Source organism: Epinephelus moara, chromosome 3 (assembly GCF_006386435.1).
Source record: "Epinephelus moara isolate mb chromosome 3, YSFRI_EMoa_1.0, whole genome shotgun sequence".
Classification (NCBI taxonomy): Eukaryota; Metazoa; Chordata; class Actinopteri; order Perciformes; family Serranidae; genus Epinephelus; species Epinephelus moara.
In genome coordinates, this window is record NC_065508.1 from 31,351,625 (window position 1) to 31,371,456 (window position 19,832).

The 19,832-nt window shown below is 42.2% G+C and overlaps 2 protein-coding genes across 2 annotated transcripts in view; one reads left to right on the forward strand and one right to left on the reverse strand.

Annotated features, from left to right (window-relative positions):
* The window catches only part of fam53c (family with sequence similarity 53 member C), a 16,969-nt gene extending 3,576 nt beyond the window's left edge, over positions 1-13,393 (forward strand). Inside the window, exons 2-5 of the mRNA XM_050040910.1 lie at positions 602-951; positions 2,202-2,259; positions 4,667-5,676; positions 5,820-13,393. Coding sequence (XP_049896867.1) covers positions 2,253-2,259; positions 4,667-5,676; positions 5,820-6,113 — 1,311 coding nt within the window. The 5' untranslated portion in view covers positions 602-951; positions 2,202-2,252 and the 3' untranslated portion in view covers positions 6,114-13,393. The remainder of the gene's footprint in view (positions 1-601; positions 952-2,201; positions 2,260-4,666; positions 5,677-5,819) is intronic.
* Positions 13,394-15,683: 2,290 nt separating this feature from the next.
* On the reverse strand, positions 15,684-16,810 carry hspb9l (heat shock protein, alpha-crystallin-related, b9-like). The gene has a single exon (XM_050040919.1). The coding sequence runs from the start codon at positions 16,731-16,733 to the stop codon at positions 16,083-16,085; it is 651 nt and encodes a 216-aa protein (XP_049896876.1). The 5' UTR covers positions 16,734-16,810; the 3' UTR covers positions 15,684-16,082.
* Between the last annotated feature and the right edge of the window lie 3,022 nt (positions 16,811-19,832).

Consider the following 19,832-nt stretch of genomic DNA (forward strand, 5'->3'; position numbering starts at 1 on the left):
ATATATATATATAATGGAATAAAGTAAGAATTTAACCTATGGTTGTTGTTGCCATGGGTTACAGTATGACGTCAATATGTTAACAAGTCGATATATTGTGAGTATCAAGATATGAATTTTTCATATTATATTGAAAATTATACTGATATTTTTGTGAACGATATAATATGACCCAACCTTAGTGGGCTGCCCTTTTTTAAAATCTGGGCTGAGTGAATTAAAAAATGTCGGTCGTTGGGCTGTTTAAAAATTGCGGGTTAGCGCAGGATGTCCTGTGTCGCATCAGTGGCGATCTCTCTGACCAATCAGAGGTCCACAGTGTCTCGTTTAAAAAGAGTACCAGGTATCCACAAGTTTTACTGAAAGACATCCAAAAAGACCTGAGTCAAGTTGAGACGAGTCGTATACACAGTAATAGTTTAATAAGAGAGTTTGCTGTCGTAGATTTTCACTGTATTCGTGGTTATAGATTTCAGATTTTATTTCTTGTCTGAGGTTTTATGGTATTATTATAACTTCCTGTATCTTTCAGACTGGACTCTTAAAGTGAACATGCGTGACTCTGCAACACTCACGTGCATCTCCCCTTACTTCTTTCCAGGTGCGTTGCCGGGGGCAACAGCTGACTGACCATGTCCTTGTGAGAGTGGGCGGGGCTAGCTGGCCCATAGGTGGTAAGGAGGAGGAGGAGTCTCAGCCCTTAGCCCCTCCCCTTCTCCTCCCGCGACAGACCGAACGGACAGACACACAAACAGGCGTGGCTCTCCCCTCCCTCCTCCTCTTCCTCCTCCCCTCTCCTTCCCGCTCTCTTCCCCTCTTCTCCCACTCACCTCCCCTGTCTATCCCCTCGGGCCCGCCCCCTGCCACAATGCTGTGGTCACGCTGCTGGTGGAGAGCCTGAGGAAGCAGATTCTGGAAGGTGACCCTGCTGAGCCAGGGGACTTCTACCTGGTGAGTCTCAACTGTACCTGCAGCCTCACACCTGCAGCCTCACACCTGCAGTCTCACACCTGCGGCCTCACACCTGCAGCCTCACACCTGCAGTCTCACACCTGCAGCCTCACACCTGTAATTTCACACCTGTAGTCTCACACCTGTAGCCTCACACCTGCAGCCTCACACCTGCAGCCCCACCTGCAGCCTTACACCTGCAGTCTCACACCTGTAATTTCACACCTGCAGTCTCACACCTGCAGTCTCACACCTGCAGCCTCACACATGCAGCCTCACCTGCAGCCTTACACCTGCAGCCCCACACCTGCAGCCTCACCCCTGCAGTCTCACACCTGCAGCCTTACACCTGCAGCCCCACACCTGCAGCCTCACCTGCAGCCTTACACCTGCAGTCTCACACCTGTAATTTCACACCTGCAGCCTTACACCTGCAGTCTCACACCTGCAGTCTCACCTGCAGCCCCACACCTGCAGCCTCACCTGCAGCCTCACACCTGCAGCCTCACACCTTCACCCCTACACCTTCAACCTCACACCTGCAGCGTCACACCTGCAGCCTCACACGTGCAGCCTCACACGTGCAGCCTCACACCTGCAGCCTCACACCTGCAGTCTCACACCTGCAGTCTCACACATTGCACCCTCACACTTGCAGCCTCACACCTGCAATCTGACACCTGCAGTCTGACACCTGTTGTGTCACACCTGCAGCATCACACCTGCAGCCTCACACCTGCAATCTGACACCTGTTGTGTCACACCTGCAGCATCACACCTGCAGCCTCACACCTGTAGCAGCTTTAAATTATTCTCCACGGTTGAGTTAGTAATCCAGATGTCTCCGTGCAGGATGATTTTAAATCACGTCCAGTTTCTCACCAAAAGCTTTTAACCGTGTTTGGTCCAGATCAGAGTCACAGGAGGAAAATATCAAAATATGTCAGATACTGATTTAATGTCTCTGACATTGTGAACATGCAGCAGCTGGTTTGTTAAATTAAACTGGTGGTAAACCTCACTGTGGGTCAGTTCGCTCCTCAGCTGTCCTGACCAGCTGCAGTTCTCGCAAACGTCCAGTAGATGATGCTCCAACAAAAAGCTCATCCAGCTTGACCTCCTCTCGTCCACTGTGAATTTTCCATCAGTCTTTATTAGATTATTTTCATCTGTTCATCTTTACATTTTTGATAAAGAGAGAACGATTGCAACACGCACAGTAAGATTGTCTTTGTCTTTTTGTCTTTCAGTCCCTGCTGGACCCGAAAACCCTCGCAGAGTGCTGGCCCCCAGATGGCTTGATGCCTGGTGAGTGTGTCAGATCCAGTGATCGCCTGTGATTGGCTATGTACACATCCAGATGTCTACAGCTGGATCATTCTGACTTGTAGAGTGATTTTACACCTACTCTGTTTGGTTCGGTTCAATCAAACTTAAGTTGGTTTGCCCCCTCAGTGCAGTTCGTTTGGGCAGGTGTGAACACAGCAATCGCACTCAGGTGTGCACCAAAACAACCAGACCAAGACCTTCTTGAAGAGGTGGTCTCAGTCTGGTTACAAATGAACTCTGGTGCGGTTGGTTTGTGATGGGAAGGTGTTCCGACCTGGATCTGAACCAACTGTAGTCACATGACACATTGTTTGGGTTAAACATGAGCATGTTACAGTCCTGGAGGATTATTAATGTGCACCTCCTCCTGTACTGCCTTAATATGCACATTCAGCACATCCAATGCATCAAAACATTGTTTTCTAGTTGGAGCCGCGCCTCGTTTTCAAACTGTATGGTTTGACTAAAATGAACAATGACAGCAATATAGTCCACGATGAGCAGCGCTAAAATCAACCTGCGTAGTTGTCCCTCCATTGTGACATTAGAAAGTGTCACATTTATCTTGCAAGTGTACTCTTCTTCAATGTTTGGTTTACTTCCTGGATTTTTCACACATAGAAATTCTGACCAATCAAGAGCAGCTTTCTCATGCAAGGCTTTGATCTGCTCCGCTTGTAAGTGCTGCCGTGAGAACATGAACCAACTCTAGGCAATTATACAACTTTGTGACAAAATTAGTCCCTGATTCAGACCCAAGGTGACGACTCTAGGTCTGAGAGCAGCCTTAGGATGCTTTCACTCCTGTAGTTCGGTTCATTTGGTCGCACCAGAGGGAAAAAATAATCCATTGTTGCATTTTAGTTTTGGTTCTGTTCCTGTTCACACTGATAAATGAATCAAGAGGAGTAAACATGAAGCTCTGCCGACTGACAGGTAACTCACTGATAGGACACATTAGGTGTATGTCATCCTGCATCATCAGGATGACATACATCACGTGAGGAGATCTTTCTCTTGGCATCTTTCACTGCCAAATTATGTGAGTAGAGCGATTTTGCGCTATATTCGCGAGAGTTGAAAAATCTGAGCTTCAGCTACCGAAGATGATCCTCAGGGATCGTATTACACCAAGGACGTACCAGGGGAATTTCATTCATCGATATAGCAATTTCACACGCGTATGACATGTGTCAACACAAAATAGTCTGGCATTCACATCATGTTTGCTGTGAACGCAACATTAGAACCAAAGTCAATAAGCAGAATCAGAATTAGACTGAGAATCGATAAAATTCAAATGATACCCAACCCTAAAGTACACGGAGTCGGATGCAGTGATGACAGTTTGAACAGCTTTTTAATCAGGTAAATACCTTCACTGACCTGCATATGTGTGACATGTATGCATTAACATGAATAGGTTATGGGATATACATGTGTACCTGGTGGACTCTAGTGATGTCTGTGTTGTGTCGATATGAAGAGGCCCAGACTGTGGATATCTTTGGAGGCGAGCTCTGTATATTTCTGACAATAAGTGGCAAAAAAAAAAAAATCCTCCATCACACACAACCATACAAACTTGATCCCTGACACAAATTAAGCGACACAAGATTATGTTGGCATAAAATGAATTTATAAACAGCTTAACAGCGCTAAAACACAGAAATTACCACAAGAGTAATGTCGCTTACCTCTCCCACAGAGCACAACAGCAAAAGGGGAGAGGTAAGGCAGGAGACACCCCTTTATAGGTGGGGCACCCCCAAAGGTGAATGTAGGGGTACAGGAACTGAGTATCAGATGTTCCAGATATTGATATATTTTGTGTAATTATAACACTTAATATTACAAATGTATATTTGACTTGTCACTCATACTACAGCTCATTAATAGACCCTGTTGCACATGATCTTTCTCAGGATCAGTTATGAGATCGTGGACAATTTCATCATCAGCAGATGGATTTATTGTTGGTGTCACTGTTGCTAAAATCACAGATCTGTCAAAGTCCTGTGGTTGGTTTGTGTTTTTTGCACACCACAAATGAACTGCACCAGAGTCTGTGTTGAAGCGGACTGAGACACACCTGTACGGGCGTCTCTGTTCGGTTGTTTGGTTGTTTGGTCTGCACCAGGGTTCAACCGACAGCTTTCACTCCGGCCTAAGCAAACCTTCTGACCGCGCAAACAGACCTGAGTTTGTTTTAACTGAACCAAACAGGTCAGGTGTGAAAGCAGCCCCAGTCTCTGACACTGGACCCTTTGTTTCCCATAATGCAACTCAGTAGTGAAGAAAACAAATGTCATGCAATCATATCAGTGATGTTGTCACATGACGTGTGTGTGTGTGTGTGTGTGTGTGTGTGTCTGTGTCCTCTCAGAGAGCAGCTACTGGCAGCTCTGCCCTCCCTCCAAGTCCGGCCTGCAGGGGGGGTTACTGAGCTCTAGTTTCCCCCCTGGCCCCGTGCCCCTGGTGCCCCCAGATGCTCATCTGCAGGAGGGGGGCGACCCCCTGGACGGCACCCCCTCTCAGCCGCAGCAGCACCGGCCCCTGGCGCCCAGCACCTCAGCGTCCGAGCTTTCCCTCCCCGGAGCGCCGGTGGCGCCTCCCGGCCCCGGGCCTCCTCCACCTCCTCCTCCGCCACCTAAACGGCACTGCCGTTCACTGTCGGTGCCCGAGGACCTGTCGCGCTGCCGCTATACCTGGCGGCCCAGCGCCTCGCGGGTGTGGACTCCTGTCAGTCGCCAGCAGTGCCATGGGGGAGCAGGGGGAGGAGTCACAGGTGGGGGCGCGGGGGCGGCAGGAGGGGGTATAGGGGTAGGTGCAGCGGGGGGAGGAGCTTGTCCTCTCCGCGCTCCCAGCTCCTCTCTGAACTCGTCGCTGCACTCCTCATCCAGCCCCACCTTCTTCAGCCTGGCGCTGTCTCCGGACTCCCCGCTGCCTTGGAGCTTCCCCTGGGACCCCAGCGAGGCGGCGGCGGGGGGAGGAGCCTGCTGCTGCTTCTTCCCTTCCCCCTCCTCCTGCTCCTCCTCGCCCTCTCCTCTCCACCCTCCTCCCCCTCCTCAGAGGCGTTTCTCCCTCTCCCCCGTGCTCATCAGAGACTCGGCGGCCTCCACGTTCCTGCCTCCACCTCCCGTGCCGAGCCAAGCGGCGGCGCGTCCACCGAGCTGCTCGGCCGTGGCCGGAGCGTCCGTGGGGGGTCCGGTACCCGCCTCGCCCTCCTCGGCCTGCAGCACACCGTCATCTCTGCGACGCAGTCTGCCGCCGCAGCTGCCTCGTTGCCACTCGCAGCCCTGCGACCTGCTGCTCCTCAAACCAGGTCTGAAGAGACGCCGCGATCCCGACAGACCCTGTGCCCGACCCGTCCTCGACTTCACCAAGATGACTCAGGTACTGCTGGAAAATAATCAACACATCTCATCAGCTATTTTTAATTTTAGTCGTTTATTCTGAACATTGCTGACTTGGTATTAATCTGTAATGTTCAGCTGTAGTTTTCAGACCTGTTGACGTTTCTTTTGTCGCTCCCGCAGACCCGCAGCATCGACCCGCAGTGTCTGGAGCGCGGCGGCAGCAGGCTGGCCTGCGGCGGTGACATCAGCATGGGCATGGAGGCCTTCATGGGTGACTTCCGGGGCTCCTGCTCGCCGGCCGAGTGCCTGGGCAGGACCAGCATCGGGCCGCTGAGCGAGAGTGACGAGGAGTGCCGCGAGGACGACGACGAGGACGACGGTGAGGAGGAAGCCGAGGAGCGCGAGGCAGCGCAGCAGGCGGTGTTTGAGAGGGATTGTACAGAACTCGACTTGAACTTAATAGAAGAAAACTGACGCGTTTGTAAATGGAAGGCTGTTTCAGTTTTTTAGTTTTATTTTCAATTGATCTGAAGCCCCGCCCCCCTCTTCCTGGACCACCATCGTCTCAACACTCCGCGCCTCCTTGCCACCAATCAGCAAGGCTCTCAGGAACAACACCTTCTCTCATTGGATGAGCTGGGGTAAACAAAGCTGATTGAGGACGACAGTGATGATGTGACTGCCACGGTAAAGACTCAGCGCTGTGGAATCCTCCTGGCTGCTTTTTAACGTGTTGGAAAGTTAAAGTGGGCGTTAACTCTGCTCGCCAACCTGCATCTGACCTTCAGTTACCCTCATGACCTCTGCGTCCATCATGCTTACACTCCAACAAGCCATTGTTGAGGTACCTGAAGCCCAGATGCAGCTTTGTCCCACTCAGACAGTCCAGGCGCGTCTCAGCATCCAGGTGTCTTCCAACACACAGCTGCTGAGTCTCTGCAACACACTACAGTCTGACGAGGCCGTCACCGCACTGCAGCGCCAACCTGACATGTCATCACCGTGTCCGTCACATGGTCCTGCACCGCATCACAAACACTAGACACTCTTATCTCAAAGAGCAGATTTAAAGGGCCAGTTCACCCAAATCACAAAAACACATTTCCTCTGTTTCACTAAATAAATTCAACTCATGACGTCAACAAAACAAATACTCATTTTTACCTTCAGTCCACAGTTGGAAACATTCAAACAAACACTGAATGGTCTTTGATCATTTTCAGAATTCAAAAGTAAAGGTTTAAGTTTTTTACTCTTAAACGTGGACTCTGTTTCTATGTGACTCGTGGAGAAAACAATATGTGAAATAGTTCCAGTATTGAGTGAGAGCAGTGGCAAAAAAAGCTGCAACAGTGGAAATGTTCACACTGTCTGTAAATGTCCACTAGAAGTGTTTTTGTCACTGACAGGCTCAGATTGTTATTCTAAGTGTCTGACAACATTATGGAAAGGATCCCTACAGAGATAGACCTTTTTTGTTAAGGAGCATGTGATGGCGATTTTAGGGCTCTCTGTGCTGATTGAAAAGGATCTTACTCTTGAACACAAAGCTCTGTCTCTGTAAGGATCCTTTCCATAATGTTGTCAGACACTTAGAACAACAATCTGAGCCTGTCAGTGACAAAAACAAACACTTTTAGTGGACGGACACTGAGGTGTGAACAGAGTGGAACAGCCTGTTTCACTGCTCTTGCTCAGTACTGGACCAGTTTTAAAAAACTGTTGTTCCCATTAGTCACAAAAAACACAGGAAGACGGGGTCCCGTTTGAAAAGTACCAAATGTACCAAAGGCGACGTTCCAATGAATCAGTGGATTCTTTCATCCAATTAATAATGAGCTCTTCAGAGATACTTGCTGTGTTCAGCCTGACAAAACCAGGCTGAGAGTTCTGTCTTTAAATTCACTTATCATAGTCTCCATGATAAAATCTTCATTACCCAACAGATCATTTTTTACATACAGGAACATGGTTTTGCATTTAAACTTTTTAGTACCCGTGTAAAGCAGGAGACCAAAGTAACATCTTCTTTTTACACTTCCTCAGTCCCTCCTGGATGTCACGGTCCCCAAGAATTAACACAAATTCAGCCAATCCTTGTGATTTCTGCGCAGCCGTACAGTCTTGTCCAATCACTGCACCTTGAGTCACACACAAAGTGACAGAGCTAATGGTTAGCATCACATTGCTAACGTGAAATCATGGTTATTAACAGGTTTAACAACAAAGTCAAGCGGTTTCAGTGTCAGTGTGAGCTTAACAGTTCAGCTTCGGATGTTAACCTCTACACAAAATATTATGAGCAGTGATGACATCACGTTGTGCAGTGTTAGCTCATGCTAACTGGGCAGAGAGTGCAGGAGAGCAGCTGTCCTTGGAGACGGTCCTTCAGCGCCACGTGAAATGTCAGCAACCTTCACAGATAGATTCTCATTCCATGGGAACACTGAATGCTCATAATAATAAGCTCCGAATCAGAAACAAACTTTCTGGAAAAGCTGCTTTGAAATCCGGCGTTTCACAACAATCCCATAAACACCCCATGAAGTCCAGGAGGGACAGATGTCTTTATTTATCAGAGGGGACAAACGTCTTCAGCAAATAGCATTTTTAGTCATTTAAGTTTTGCAGCAAAAACATTTTAGTCACATTTTGTTGAGCATTTTTAATTTTTATGTCTTGTGGGCACACTGAAGCTGCAGATGTCTCCAAACTTAAAAAACCCAACAGCATGAAGAAAAAGAATCAGACTACTATAATGCAGACGGGTCAGGTTTGAGGCTGTTTGGTTTCAGTCAGCTCAGATAGATTTAGTTTTACGTTGAATATTCAGCAGAAATATCTCTCCTAGACACAAGTTTACCAAACGAAAAATGTTTTTGAAATTCAGGTGAAGTGACTCATTAGTGAATATGAGGATATGTGATCAGATATCATTAAGGATTTTAGGTATTAAATAGCCGACTTATTGTTTATTTATTTATTTTTTTAATGGGATTTGTTGCCAAGAAGAAACATGTAGAATATCACCAGACTTTAACGACACGTCACACAAGCTGCTTGTGTTGAAAATTAATCAATAATTTAGCGTCCTGATTTTGTGGCCAGCCAACACTTAAAATTTGTTGCAGCCCAATGTCTCAAATACCGATTCATATTATTTTATCTGAGTAAAACATTTTAATTTGTCACCATGTGATTAAGTTAACGTTGATATCAAAGAATTGTAAAATGAATCATGATATCAGGAGATCAGAATCAGTGTTATTGACAGAACAGTTCAGAGTCTGGTGCAGAGTAAACACACACACACACGCTACATGTTGAAGTCATGTGACCTCAGCGTGGTGATGCGTTCAGGTTCGCTGCAGTTTTGTGGCGTTTTCGTCTCGTCAGACTTCACTGAGGGCAGGTAGCCACTGATGCTGTTGTTCACCTGAGTGTTCACACATTCCTGTCACAACACACACTCCTGCTTATTCACTCTCCTGTGTGTGTGTGTGTGTGTGTGTGTGTGTGTGTGTGCGTGTGCGTGTGCGTGTGTGTGTGTGTGTGTGTGTCTGACATCTTGATAACTCCTGGTGGTCATGTGACTTGATTCCAGATTGAATCCAGATTGTGTCCTGATGTATTTTATCCACATTAACACCAGACTGTTTGAAGCTGCCAACGTGTACGAGTGCTCACACTGCTCACAGGTCCAAATTATAAACAAATTCTTTTCATAAAGTAGTCAAAAGAAAATTAAATTAACATAAATTTTGATAAGGGTCATGTCAGAAGCATGTTCCATTTAGATATTCCAAATTAGGCCTTATTCAGAGCAGCTTCCCTTTAAGACACTTGGGATAGACCGATATTATTCGGCTTTTAGGAGCGTCTCTTGGACATGTATACACTGTATTCGGAATACGCGTGAACTGAGGTTTTTAACAGCAGTTTTTGTCATGTAAAATCTCGTCCAGTAAGTTTAGTACAGTTATTAGTGGATGTTTTGACAGCAGCCATGTTGGAAATCAGATCAATAATCAGCTCAAACTGCAGAAACACAACACAACACAACTTTTTGACCTGCCAGAAATCCATCTAATCTGACAGTGACTACATTTACACACACACACACACACACACTGATATTCCAGTATTATCCGGAATATTACATATTCCAAATCTTATAGGGATCACGTAAATGGCATATTCCATTTGGATATTCTGAATTAGGTCTTATTCCAAATGAACCTGACTGATGATGTGTGAAAACAATTATCCCCATGGGGGCATTAAAGAACCTAACCTAACCTAACCTAACCTAACCTAACCTAACCTAAGCATTTTCTGCTAAGACATGTGGGATATGTCGACATTATTCTGGTTTTTGGAGCGTTATTTGGATGTGCACATTGTGAAATTTAAATCCTAAAATCATTCAACCATTTCAGGGTGAAAATTTTGGCTGCGTCTGTTGATCGTCTGCATGGAAGTTGTTTGAAAAGGTTCGATACTAGTCATGATACAGTATTTCAGTTTTGCATCAGCGTGCGAATACCAAAATTAATTATTAATATAAATATAAACACGTTTCTAAAAAATATACAGATATGTGTGTGTGTGTGTGTGTGTGTGTGTGTGTGTGTGTATATACACACATACATACATACATACATACATACATACATATATATATGTGTGTGTACATTTTACAGAACAGAAGAAGTGAACATTGTCAGATATTAAATGTGGTAACAGAAGCATAAGACGCACTCAGTACTGGACAGTTTTCAGTACTTTATTATAAACAGTCGTTGACAGGAGACATTCAACCAAATTTTTGGGTGCTTTTATTCTCAGTCTGGATTTAACCTCGATGCTGAAGATGCACAGAACCACCAGGTGTGAATGTGATGTCAGGAAATGTCTGAAAAAGTTCACAGGTTATGATGGCATTTTTTTATTTCCTCCAAATTCCACTTGAAACCCATAAAAAAAAAAGAGAAACTGCACATTGAAGGTCTCCGGACCTTTCACAGCATTTGACCGAGCATCCAGCGGCGCTGCTGCGTGACGGACCACACAGCATGTTTTCCATCCTTCAGCTTTTCTACTGAGAATCATCACATTCCTTCCTGCTTATCATCACAAATCAACCTGCAGAGAGATAACCCGTCACAGTCAGAGGTTTAGTTTACTTTTAATGGTTAATTTTCACGTTGTGATACAGTTGAAAACAAAGGCCTCTTTCAGGGATGCATTCAAGGACACGATAACATCCGACATTTGATAGTCACCTGCCGAAAACAAAAAGCTTCCAACAGTGAGACTCAAACCCAGAAGACAATCAACAAGTCAACAGGAAAGTTAACGTAAAAAATGTTTGAAAAAGAAAACGTGCGTTTGGTCGTTTTATTCCAGCAGATGAGTCTCAGATGCCGAGCTGTCCCTGAATACACCAAAAAGGAAAAGATTTGGTGAAGTTTGACTAAAGAGTAAAGACGTCTAAACGCTGACTGTGATGGATTGTCGTGGTTTATAATCGTGGCAACTTTACTGTTAAATTTCGGACCTTTGTTTAAACCCAACAGCAGCGAATTCACTTTGTAAAAGATTGTTTTTGTGTTAGCGAGTTGTTTCATTCAGAGGGTTTCAGTTTGTGTGACTGTTTCTTCTTCTCGGTCTGATGTCGGAGTTTATCCGTCACATTGTTGGGGGAGGGGTGGGGGTCAAAAAATGTATTTTTGAACTGAAAAATATCCTCTTGCACTCTTAAAGGAACAGTTCAACATTTTGACAATTGGTTATGTGTTAAGTACATAAACTGGAGCTGGGATGGGATTAGCCTAGCTTAGTATAAAGACTGACGATGATGGGTTTAAAAAAAAAAAACCTAATTACAATTGCTTTCACATCGACTTATAATTCCAAGTTGCAGTTGTCAGGAATCGATATCCCCAGTCGGGGAACAGAACTACAGACATGTCAACAAACAGTTGGCAGTCACGTTAAAATAAAATGTGATGTTAACACAAATACAATTTTGCAAATTTTATAGGAGCTTTGCATTTTTTTGGTTTCACTTGGTCATTAACTGCTTCAAATATTTAATCTAATTTCATCTAAATTTTTATCTGTTGTGGCTACAAGGTTAGCATTAGCGCTAACAACCTTGGAAAGATTCCTAAATTGGGATAAGATGTGTTTTACTTTATCAACAAACAACAAAAAACTATGTGGTCAAATATGATAAAATTATTCACAGTGGAATTACAGCTGCCTATTCAGGTCAAGAAAATCTGGTGTAACACCAACAGAGACACAGGCTAGCTGTTTTCCCCTACTTCCATTTTTTTATGCTAAGCAAGGCTAACCACATCCTGACACCCAGACATGAGACTGGTAAACATCTAAACTTCTCACTCTCAAAGAGAAAGATAATAAGACTATTTAACAACATGTTGAACTGCTCCTTTAAAGTAAGGTTAAAGTTTGCTATCAGCTAGCGTGTTAGCTTCGTGTGCTGTCCATTAGAAATTTTAACTTGGTTTTAAAAAAAAAAACTAAAAAAAAAAAACGTAAGGCTCAGTTCTCAGTTCACGCAAATTTACAAAACAATCAGGAACGAAACATTACATTTAAAAACACAGAAATGGATCCAAAAATGTCCCTGTAACACAGATGTACAAACACACAATATGTCCATGTAATTCACATACACATAATATGTCCCCATAAAACACACTCTTGCACACAATATGTCCCCGTAACTTACACATACACACAATTTGTCCCTATAATGCAGGATACACACTATGTCCCTGTAATACACATATACACACAATATGTCCCTGTAACTTATACATACACACAATATGTCCCTGTAACTTATACATACACACAATATGTCCCCGTAACTTCTACCTACACACAATATGTCCCTGTAACTTATACATACACAATATGTCCCCCTTACTCACATAAACATACAATATGTCCCCATACTGCACATATACACACAAAATATATACACATAATATGTCCCTGTATCTTGCAGATACAGACAGTATGTCCCTGTTACTCTCATATACAGACAATATGTCCCTGTATCACACATGCACACAATATGTCACCATAACACACATATACACACAATATGTCCCCGTAATACACACTTCTGCACATAACATCCCTGTAACACTCATACGCACAGAATGTCCCTGTACACCTGTACACATGCAGTGTCCCCGTATCACGCATAAACAAACGGCCCTCTCCACACACCCTCCTGGTTTGTTGGTTTGTTTCTGTTGATTGCTCCATAACGCCCAACATAAGCCTTAACTGAACATATTCTATTATTCTGTAAATCAAACAGTTAAAAAGAAAAAAAAGGAAAAGACAAAACTAACGGAGAAGAAAAGGAAATGTGTACTGTAGCTGTTAAATTTTTAGTCCCTCTGTTCATTATTTTCTGCTGTTTTTTCTTAATATTTCTAATCTGATGTCTGAGCGTGATGAGGTGTCGGCGATGAACGCATCGTGTTTGAAAAAATAAAAGAAGCTTCAGGATGGAGGAGGAGCTGTAAAATGGAGGAGCAGTCGTGTACAAAGTTAGCAGAGAGACTCGGACATCTCTTGTCTTTTAGAAATGTTTTTTATTGTATGTGATTAAAAAAAAAGAACAATGACAACATGGCAATTTGAAAAGCAGTTTGTGAATAAATTAAGTTTATTGAGAATTATTTTACAAAGAAAGGGGAAAACTGGTGTCCTGTGTTTATTGTCATCACTCAGAAAATAATTCTTTTACAACTAAACAGAGATCTTGATACGTCCCTCATGGTCACGGTTAAAGGAGCCCCGCCCTCTGCCCACATTCAGACCACATGACTGGCTGCTGTTGCCACTCTCCAATTTATTGTCAGGTCTTTTAATACAGGAATTAACAAGAGACAATAGATGAATCAGTTATTAATATTTTTCTGAAGCTGTTGTAAGTTTATTTCAATCAGGTCAACATGATATTTTTAGTTAAGTTTACTGTGGCTGTTTGAAATTTAGAAAAGATGTACTGTAAGGATACAGTTTCAGTTTTAGAAAAACAAACAAACAAGACACTGGAAGAATACAGTTATAGTTTTTATCAGGAACAGTCATGATATTTTGAAGCTGAAGTTTACATTTTTAAACAGGTAGGAAAACAGTCAGTATTCTGATAAATGCCACAACTTCATGAGAATAATTATGATGTGAGAGTATAGTTGTGATTTGTTTTTTTTAAAGTAAACATTTACAAATAAAGCCACAATTTTATGAAAAGTCACGATACTGTGAGAATAAAGTTGCAATTTGTTTAAAAAACAGTCAATATCATAAGAAAAGTTGCACCTAGGTAAATGAAAATAAAGTTACTGAACAGAACAGAAAATTTAGATTGTGGAAATAATTATAATTTGATAATTGTCTTAATTTTATAGGAAAAAAGCCATAATGCTATGAAAAGAAAGTCAATTTACACAAAAAAGTTAGTATTATGAGAAAAGTCACAGTTTTATGAGAATAATCAGGATATGACCGTACAGTTAGTTTTATTGAGAGGAGATATTTTAGAAATAAATCAGTGCGTAACAATTTCATTACGAAGGTCATCTTACTATGAAAATTAAACTGCAATTTTGAGAATTGAGAATGAAGTCTCAATTTAAAAGAAAAGGGGTGAATAATTAATTATTAATCTTCACAATTTTGAGAATAATTATGATATGAGAGTATAGTTGCAATTTTATTTTTTAAAGAGTCAATCTTAAAGAATAAATTTGCAGTTTGTAAAAAAAAGTCAATACTATAAGACAAGTTGCACTAAGGGAATATAATATAATATATTTGTAATTTTAAGATAAAAAAAAAAGGTTATGTTGTGGAAATACTTCTAATTTAAGAATAAAATTTTGATTTAAATGACCAAACAAATCCAGATAGAGTAAGAAAATCTCGATTTAAAAGAAAAGGTCAAAAACGTAGAAAAAATGAGAGTTCTGTTGCAATTTTATTTATTTATTTATTTTTTAAAAAGTGAGTCTTGAAGAATCAAGTTGCAATTTGTGAAAAAAAAGTCACTATTATAAGGAAAGTCATATGTAGGGAAAAAAACCCATTTGAGAATATCAATGCAATTTCAAAAGAAAAAAGATTTTCAAAGCAAAAATTTGTCATTTAATGAGAAAATAGTCTTAACTTTTTGTAAAGTTATAATAATAATAATCTGCCTTGCCCCTCCCCCTCAACTCAAAACATGTTTAATTCTGGAAAAAACAAATTTTCAGAAAATTTGAAATTAAGTCTAAATTTAATCAGAAAGAAACTAAGATGAGAAGAAAGTCTCAATTTGCAAGAAAAGGTTAATATTATAAGAAAAGTCACACTTTTATGAGAATTATCATGTTATAAGAGTGTAGTTGGAATTTTATTTTTTTTTTTTTAAAAAGTCAGTCTTAAAGAATAAATTTGCCATTTATGAGAAAATAATTATTATCAAAGTATGACAGAAAAGTCATACTTTGGTGATTAATTCCAATTTCAAGAAAAAACAGATATAATGAAAACAAAAAACATAATTTCTGATTTAATAAGAAAAAAGTATGAACTTTATGTAAAGTTATAATAAAATGAGAATAAATCGGAAATTTATGAGAATGATTTTTATGTCTTGCTGCTCACTATCCAGTTAAATTGGGTTAAAATTCTGGAAATGTATTTTTTTCTTTATAAAATGTAGTCTTATATAATCAAAAAGAATAAAATAGAAGGTCTTAAGATCCAAGAGAGGATTAATATTGTTGGGAAAAGTCTCACTTTTATGAAAATAATTATGTTACGAGATTATAGCTGCAGTTTCAATATTAAAGAATAAATTTGCCATTTATGAGAAAAAAGTCACTTTTGAAAGAAAAGTCATAGGTGATTAGCTGTAATTTCAAGAGAAATTTTTTTTAGTGAAAGCGTGTTGACATGAAGCCATATGTTTATTTATTTATTTTTTAGAAATAAATCAATATGAGAAAAGTCACTTTTTTTTAATTTCACAGTTCTGAGATCAGTGATGAATATTTATAGTTTTATTGAACAGGGACAGGGCACATTGATAAGCAGTGAACAGACACAGTCACAGTTTATAAGCATGCAGAAAAATAAAGAGAACATTGTCAGTAATTAAAACAAATATGAGAATGTTTTGTCGTATTTTGGACATAATTCATCATCGTTCAGAGGAAAAGAGTCGTTCACCACATGACGGACAGGAAGATCAATAAAACATGAAACAATAAGTTTATTATAAACTGTTAAAACTTAAAATCAAAGTGCAGGTGAAGAGTATGAGCTTCATGTTCCCTCAGGTACACTGACGCCACGCTGACTCAAAGAAGGGTGAAGAGATGAGATGGTTCACTCTGTTCAGTTTTTCTCCGCAGGGCTGCTCTCAGAGGAGGCGCCGCTGCTGCTGATGGTGCTGGTGGTGGAGGAGGAGGAGGTGATGGCTGGGGCCGAGGTGATGCTTATGGGGACGACCCTCTCCTTCCCATCATGCACCGGTTTCTCCCGGGGAGCCTGAATCTGCAGCTGCCCCCCCACCAAAGAGCATGTGACGGTCTCGGGGTCGACGCCGTCCGGCAGGTCGAACTCCTGCCTGAACTCCTGACACCTGTATGTGTAGGAGCCCTTCTCGTCCTCCTGCTTCTTCTCCGTCCTGCCACTCACCCTCAGCTTCCTGCCCACCTGTTTGACAGACAGCTCCTCTGGGGAGAACTCTTTGGTGTCCAGGCTGATGGCGAAGCTGCTGCCGTCCCTCCCCAGCTCCTGGAAGGCGATGGGCTTGAAGACCCCTGTCAGGGACGAGGTCTGGTCGATCTCCTCAAAGATCTTCTGGTGCAGCCTCTCCATGTACTCCATGCTCTGCCTCATCTCCTGCATGTGGCGGATCATCTCTTGTTCAATGTGATAGATGAGCGGCCGGGTCTCGGGCCACAGGCTGCGGACGGGCCAGTGCATGTCCAGGAAAGGCCTCATGGCGAGGGTGGTCGGCTGGAAGGCGCTTGGGCACAACATCCTGCTGGAGGTGGTGGAGGTTTCAGATGAGCTGTCGCTTCGTCTGGAGTCTGTCTGCCCGTCTGTCTGATGTCCTGCTCCTTATATACCCACACACACCCCACTGGAAAGTTCCAGCAGCATTCCTGTGTGTGTGTGTGTGTGTGTGTGTGTGTGTGTGTGTGTGTGTGTGTGTGTGTGTGTGTGTGGTATATGCGCTCACAGTCTAAATGCAGCGCAGCTGGTATTCCTGCAGTCTGTTGCCACATGCCGACACATCTCAGCTTTGTTCTATTTCTGCTGCGGCCTCTGTCATGGTCTTTATAAAGCAGGTGAGCACAAACAGTCACGTCATCAGTCGTTTTACAGGAATTAAACTACATTAAATTTAGTGTTTTTATTCTTTATTTTTTTATCTTTAACTCAAATCTTTTATTTCTCAGTGACAGAGTTTAACTAAAGCTCCAGTGTGTCGGATTTAGGAGGATATGTTGGCAGAAATTGAATAAAATAAGTGTGTTTTCTTAAGTGTGTAATCACCTGAGAATGAAAATCGTTGTGTTTTTGTCACCTTAGAATAAGATGTTTATATTGATATAGGGAGCAGGTTATCGTCTACGGAGATCGGCGTGTTTCTACAGCATATTCTCACTCCCAACTCGTCACATATCACTGCTTGTTCAGAGGACTTTTGACATCTACATATGACGCTAGGTATGCTACTGCGTCTGTTTTTGATGTTCCAGAACCAGTCTTAATTTTGTTGTTAAAAACTATTAAGTAAATTTTTCGTCAACGACCTTTTTCCCATGATGAAAACGAGACAATGACGAGCTCAAAATAGATCTTGACAATAAAAAGATGACATCTATGCTTCATTGTCACTGACGAGACGAGACGTGATAAAAATGGTAGTGATGCACTGTTGTACATTGAAAGCCGAGAACTACCATGCTTGTAATTATCTCCAAATGCTGCATGAGCGACAGGCTGGTAAATTACAGTAAATAGTTGGTGCCAGGATGTTTCGCGAGCCACCTGCAAGAGCATTCGCATTTACAAAGATCAGCACTAACAGCCGCTCACAGTTACAGTAAAACTACCCAGTCAGATTTTAAATTTTGGTTGGAATGAAAATTGGTTTGACAATAACTTAAATGTCGAACAACACTGGAGTTTCATGTCGTGCGGACGTTAACATTACAACATGCAGGTGTTGGGTTTTGTTCTCCATACCTGATGACTAAATGTCGTTATTCTATCCAGCAGTAATTTCACTGACAAAAACTATGACACAAATTTTCGTCCGCAACCTTTTTTCCATTGCAATAACGAGGCGAGCCAAAAAAGATCTTGATTATAACAAACTACGATGAAATCTATGTTTCAAACTAAGATGGAATCAAAGTTCCATTTTCACTAACGAGACGTGATGAAAATATCCTTGGTGGACTATGAGTACACTGTGAGTGTAGCTGTGCTGTAAGTAAACAGTCTGAATTCAGATCAGTTTTCTCTGACAGAGATTAAAGTTTAGTTTGAATCACCAACTCTGCAAGAGGACACCAGTTTAAACCTCCAGACTAACATGTTGCAGATGAAGAAAGTTATGTTTCTGCTTCTTAACAGTCAGATGGATAAGTCAGTTTTCAATGAACCTGTGGGCAAATCCTAGCAGTCTCACATTAGTTATTTGTCACGTCAGTTTTTTCAGTGAGTAAATGAAGTGCTTCAGATTAGTGCAGGTATAATATTTGTGGCTGATGTCATTAGGGATACACACACACACACACACACACACACACACACACACACACACTCACTCTTCCCATCCAACACTATAACACCAGAAATAAAATGATCACAACACTGAGATATCTGGAAAACTGGAAAAATGCAGCAGTGATGACTTGAGTCTGTCTCAACCTTCCATCAGCAGAGTGATCACACTAACAGTGACATGTTCACAGTCAGCAGTTCATTTCATGTCCACTGGGTGTCCTCACACCTTGCAGGCTTATAAAGGGGTGTGTCTGTGACAACCAATCACATCTGTTAAAAGCAAGCATCACACCCAGCAACAGGGTCGACCGCACCTCCTCAGGAAGGTAAAAGTTTCTGTCCCTTCCTTGCTCAGAGTCGCTCTGAGAACTTTCCTAAATCACTCCTAAGCTCGTACTCCTTACAAAAAGTTTTTAGGCTGAGTTAGGAGCTCTCTGATACCCCGTTTACACGTAGGAAAAACGCACATATTTTCATGCGGTTTGGCCTCTTGTTTACACGCAAATGGAGTTTTTTTCACGGAAAACGATCATTTGTAAAAACTCCGGCCAAAGTGGAGATTTCTGAAAACGCTGTTTATGTGTTGCCGTCTAAACTGGGTGAAACGGGTTTAGGTTCTGAAACGTCACAGCATGCGCCAGCAAATGCTTGACGTCATGTGAGCGACCTATGTTTACACTTTGTTTGGCTACTGATCATGGATGCTGTTAAGGTGGTACTCATTTTTACTGTTTTGAAAGGAACAGGAAGTCACGCATCTTATTCGTTGTTGTTGTTGTTGTTGTTGTTGTTGTCGATTCTGAGGATTCTGATTGGCTTGCATGGCTTCATCCTTCTCCCTACACTGCCGCCCATAGGTTTGGCATAGTTATGACGGCGCTCGACGGCATATTTATCCAGGTTCATGTAAATGACTTTTAAAATAAATAAATTTTTGAAAATAAATAAATAAATGAATTTTTGAAAACGATGTTGTGTGCACGATGTTATTATTGAAAACGGAGGGGGGGAAATATTCGTTTCTCTAAATACCCGGCTATGTGTAAACGTGGTGTGAGAGTGTTCTCAGAACGTTTGTGAATTCGGCCCTTGAGACGTTTTTGATGCACACAGACGACTCCCTCCTGACAGGTGTGTCTGATTAAACAGCATCGTTACCACACAGGTGTGCTGTAGGTGGGTCACAATGAAAGGACACTCTGAAATGAAAAGTTTGATCTTAAAAGAAGACATTCATGAGGATGTATTGTATCTCTTGGTCACAGACAGCCTAAAGAATCAGTCACTATCTGTGTGACCTCCTGCAGTGTGACACTTCTCCTTCACACCGAGCTGATC

What these genes read in the sequence shown, in the direction of transcription:
- hspb9l (XM_050040919.1), bottom strand. Translation starts at nt 16,733, where the DNA reads ATGTTGTGCCCAAGCGCCTTCCAGCCGACCACCCTCGCCATGAGGCCT.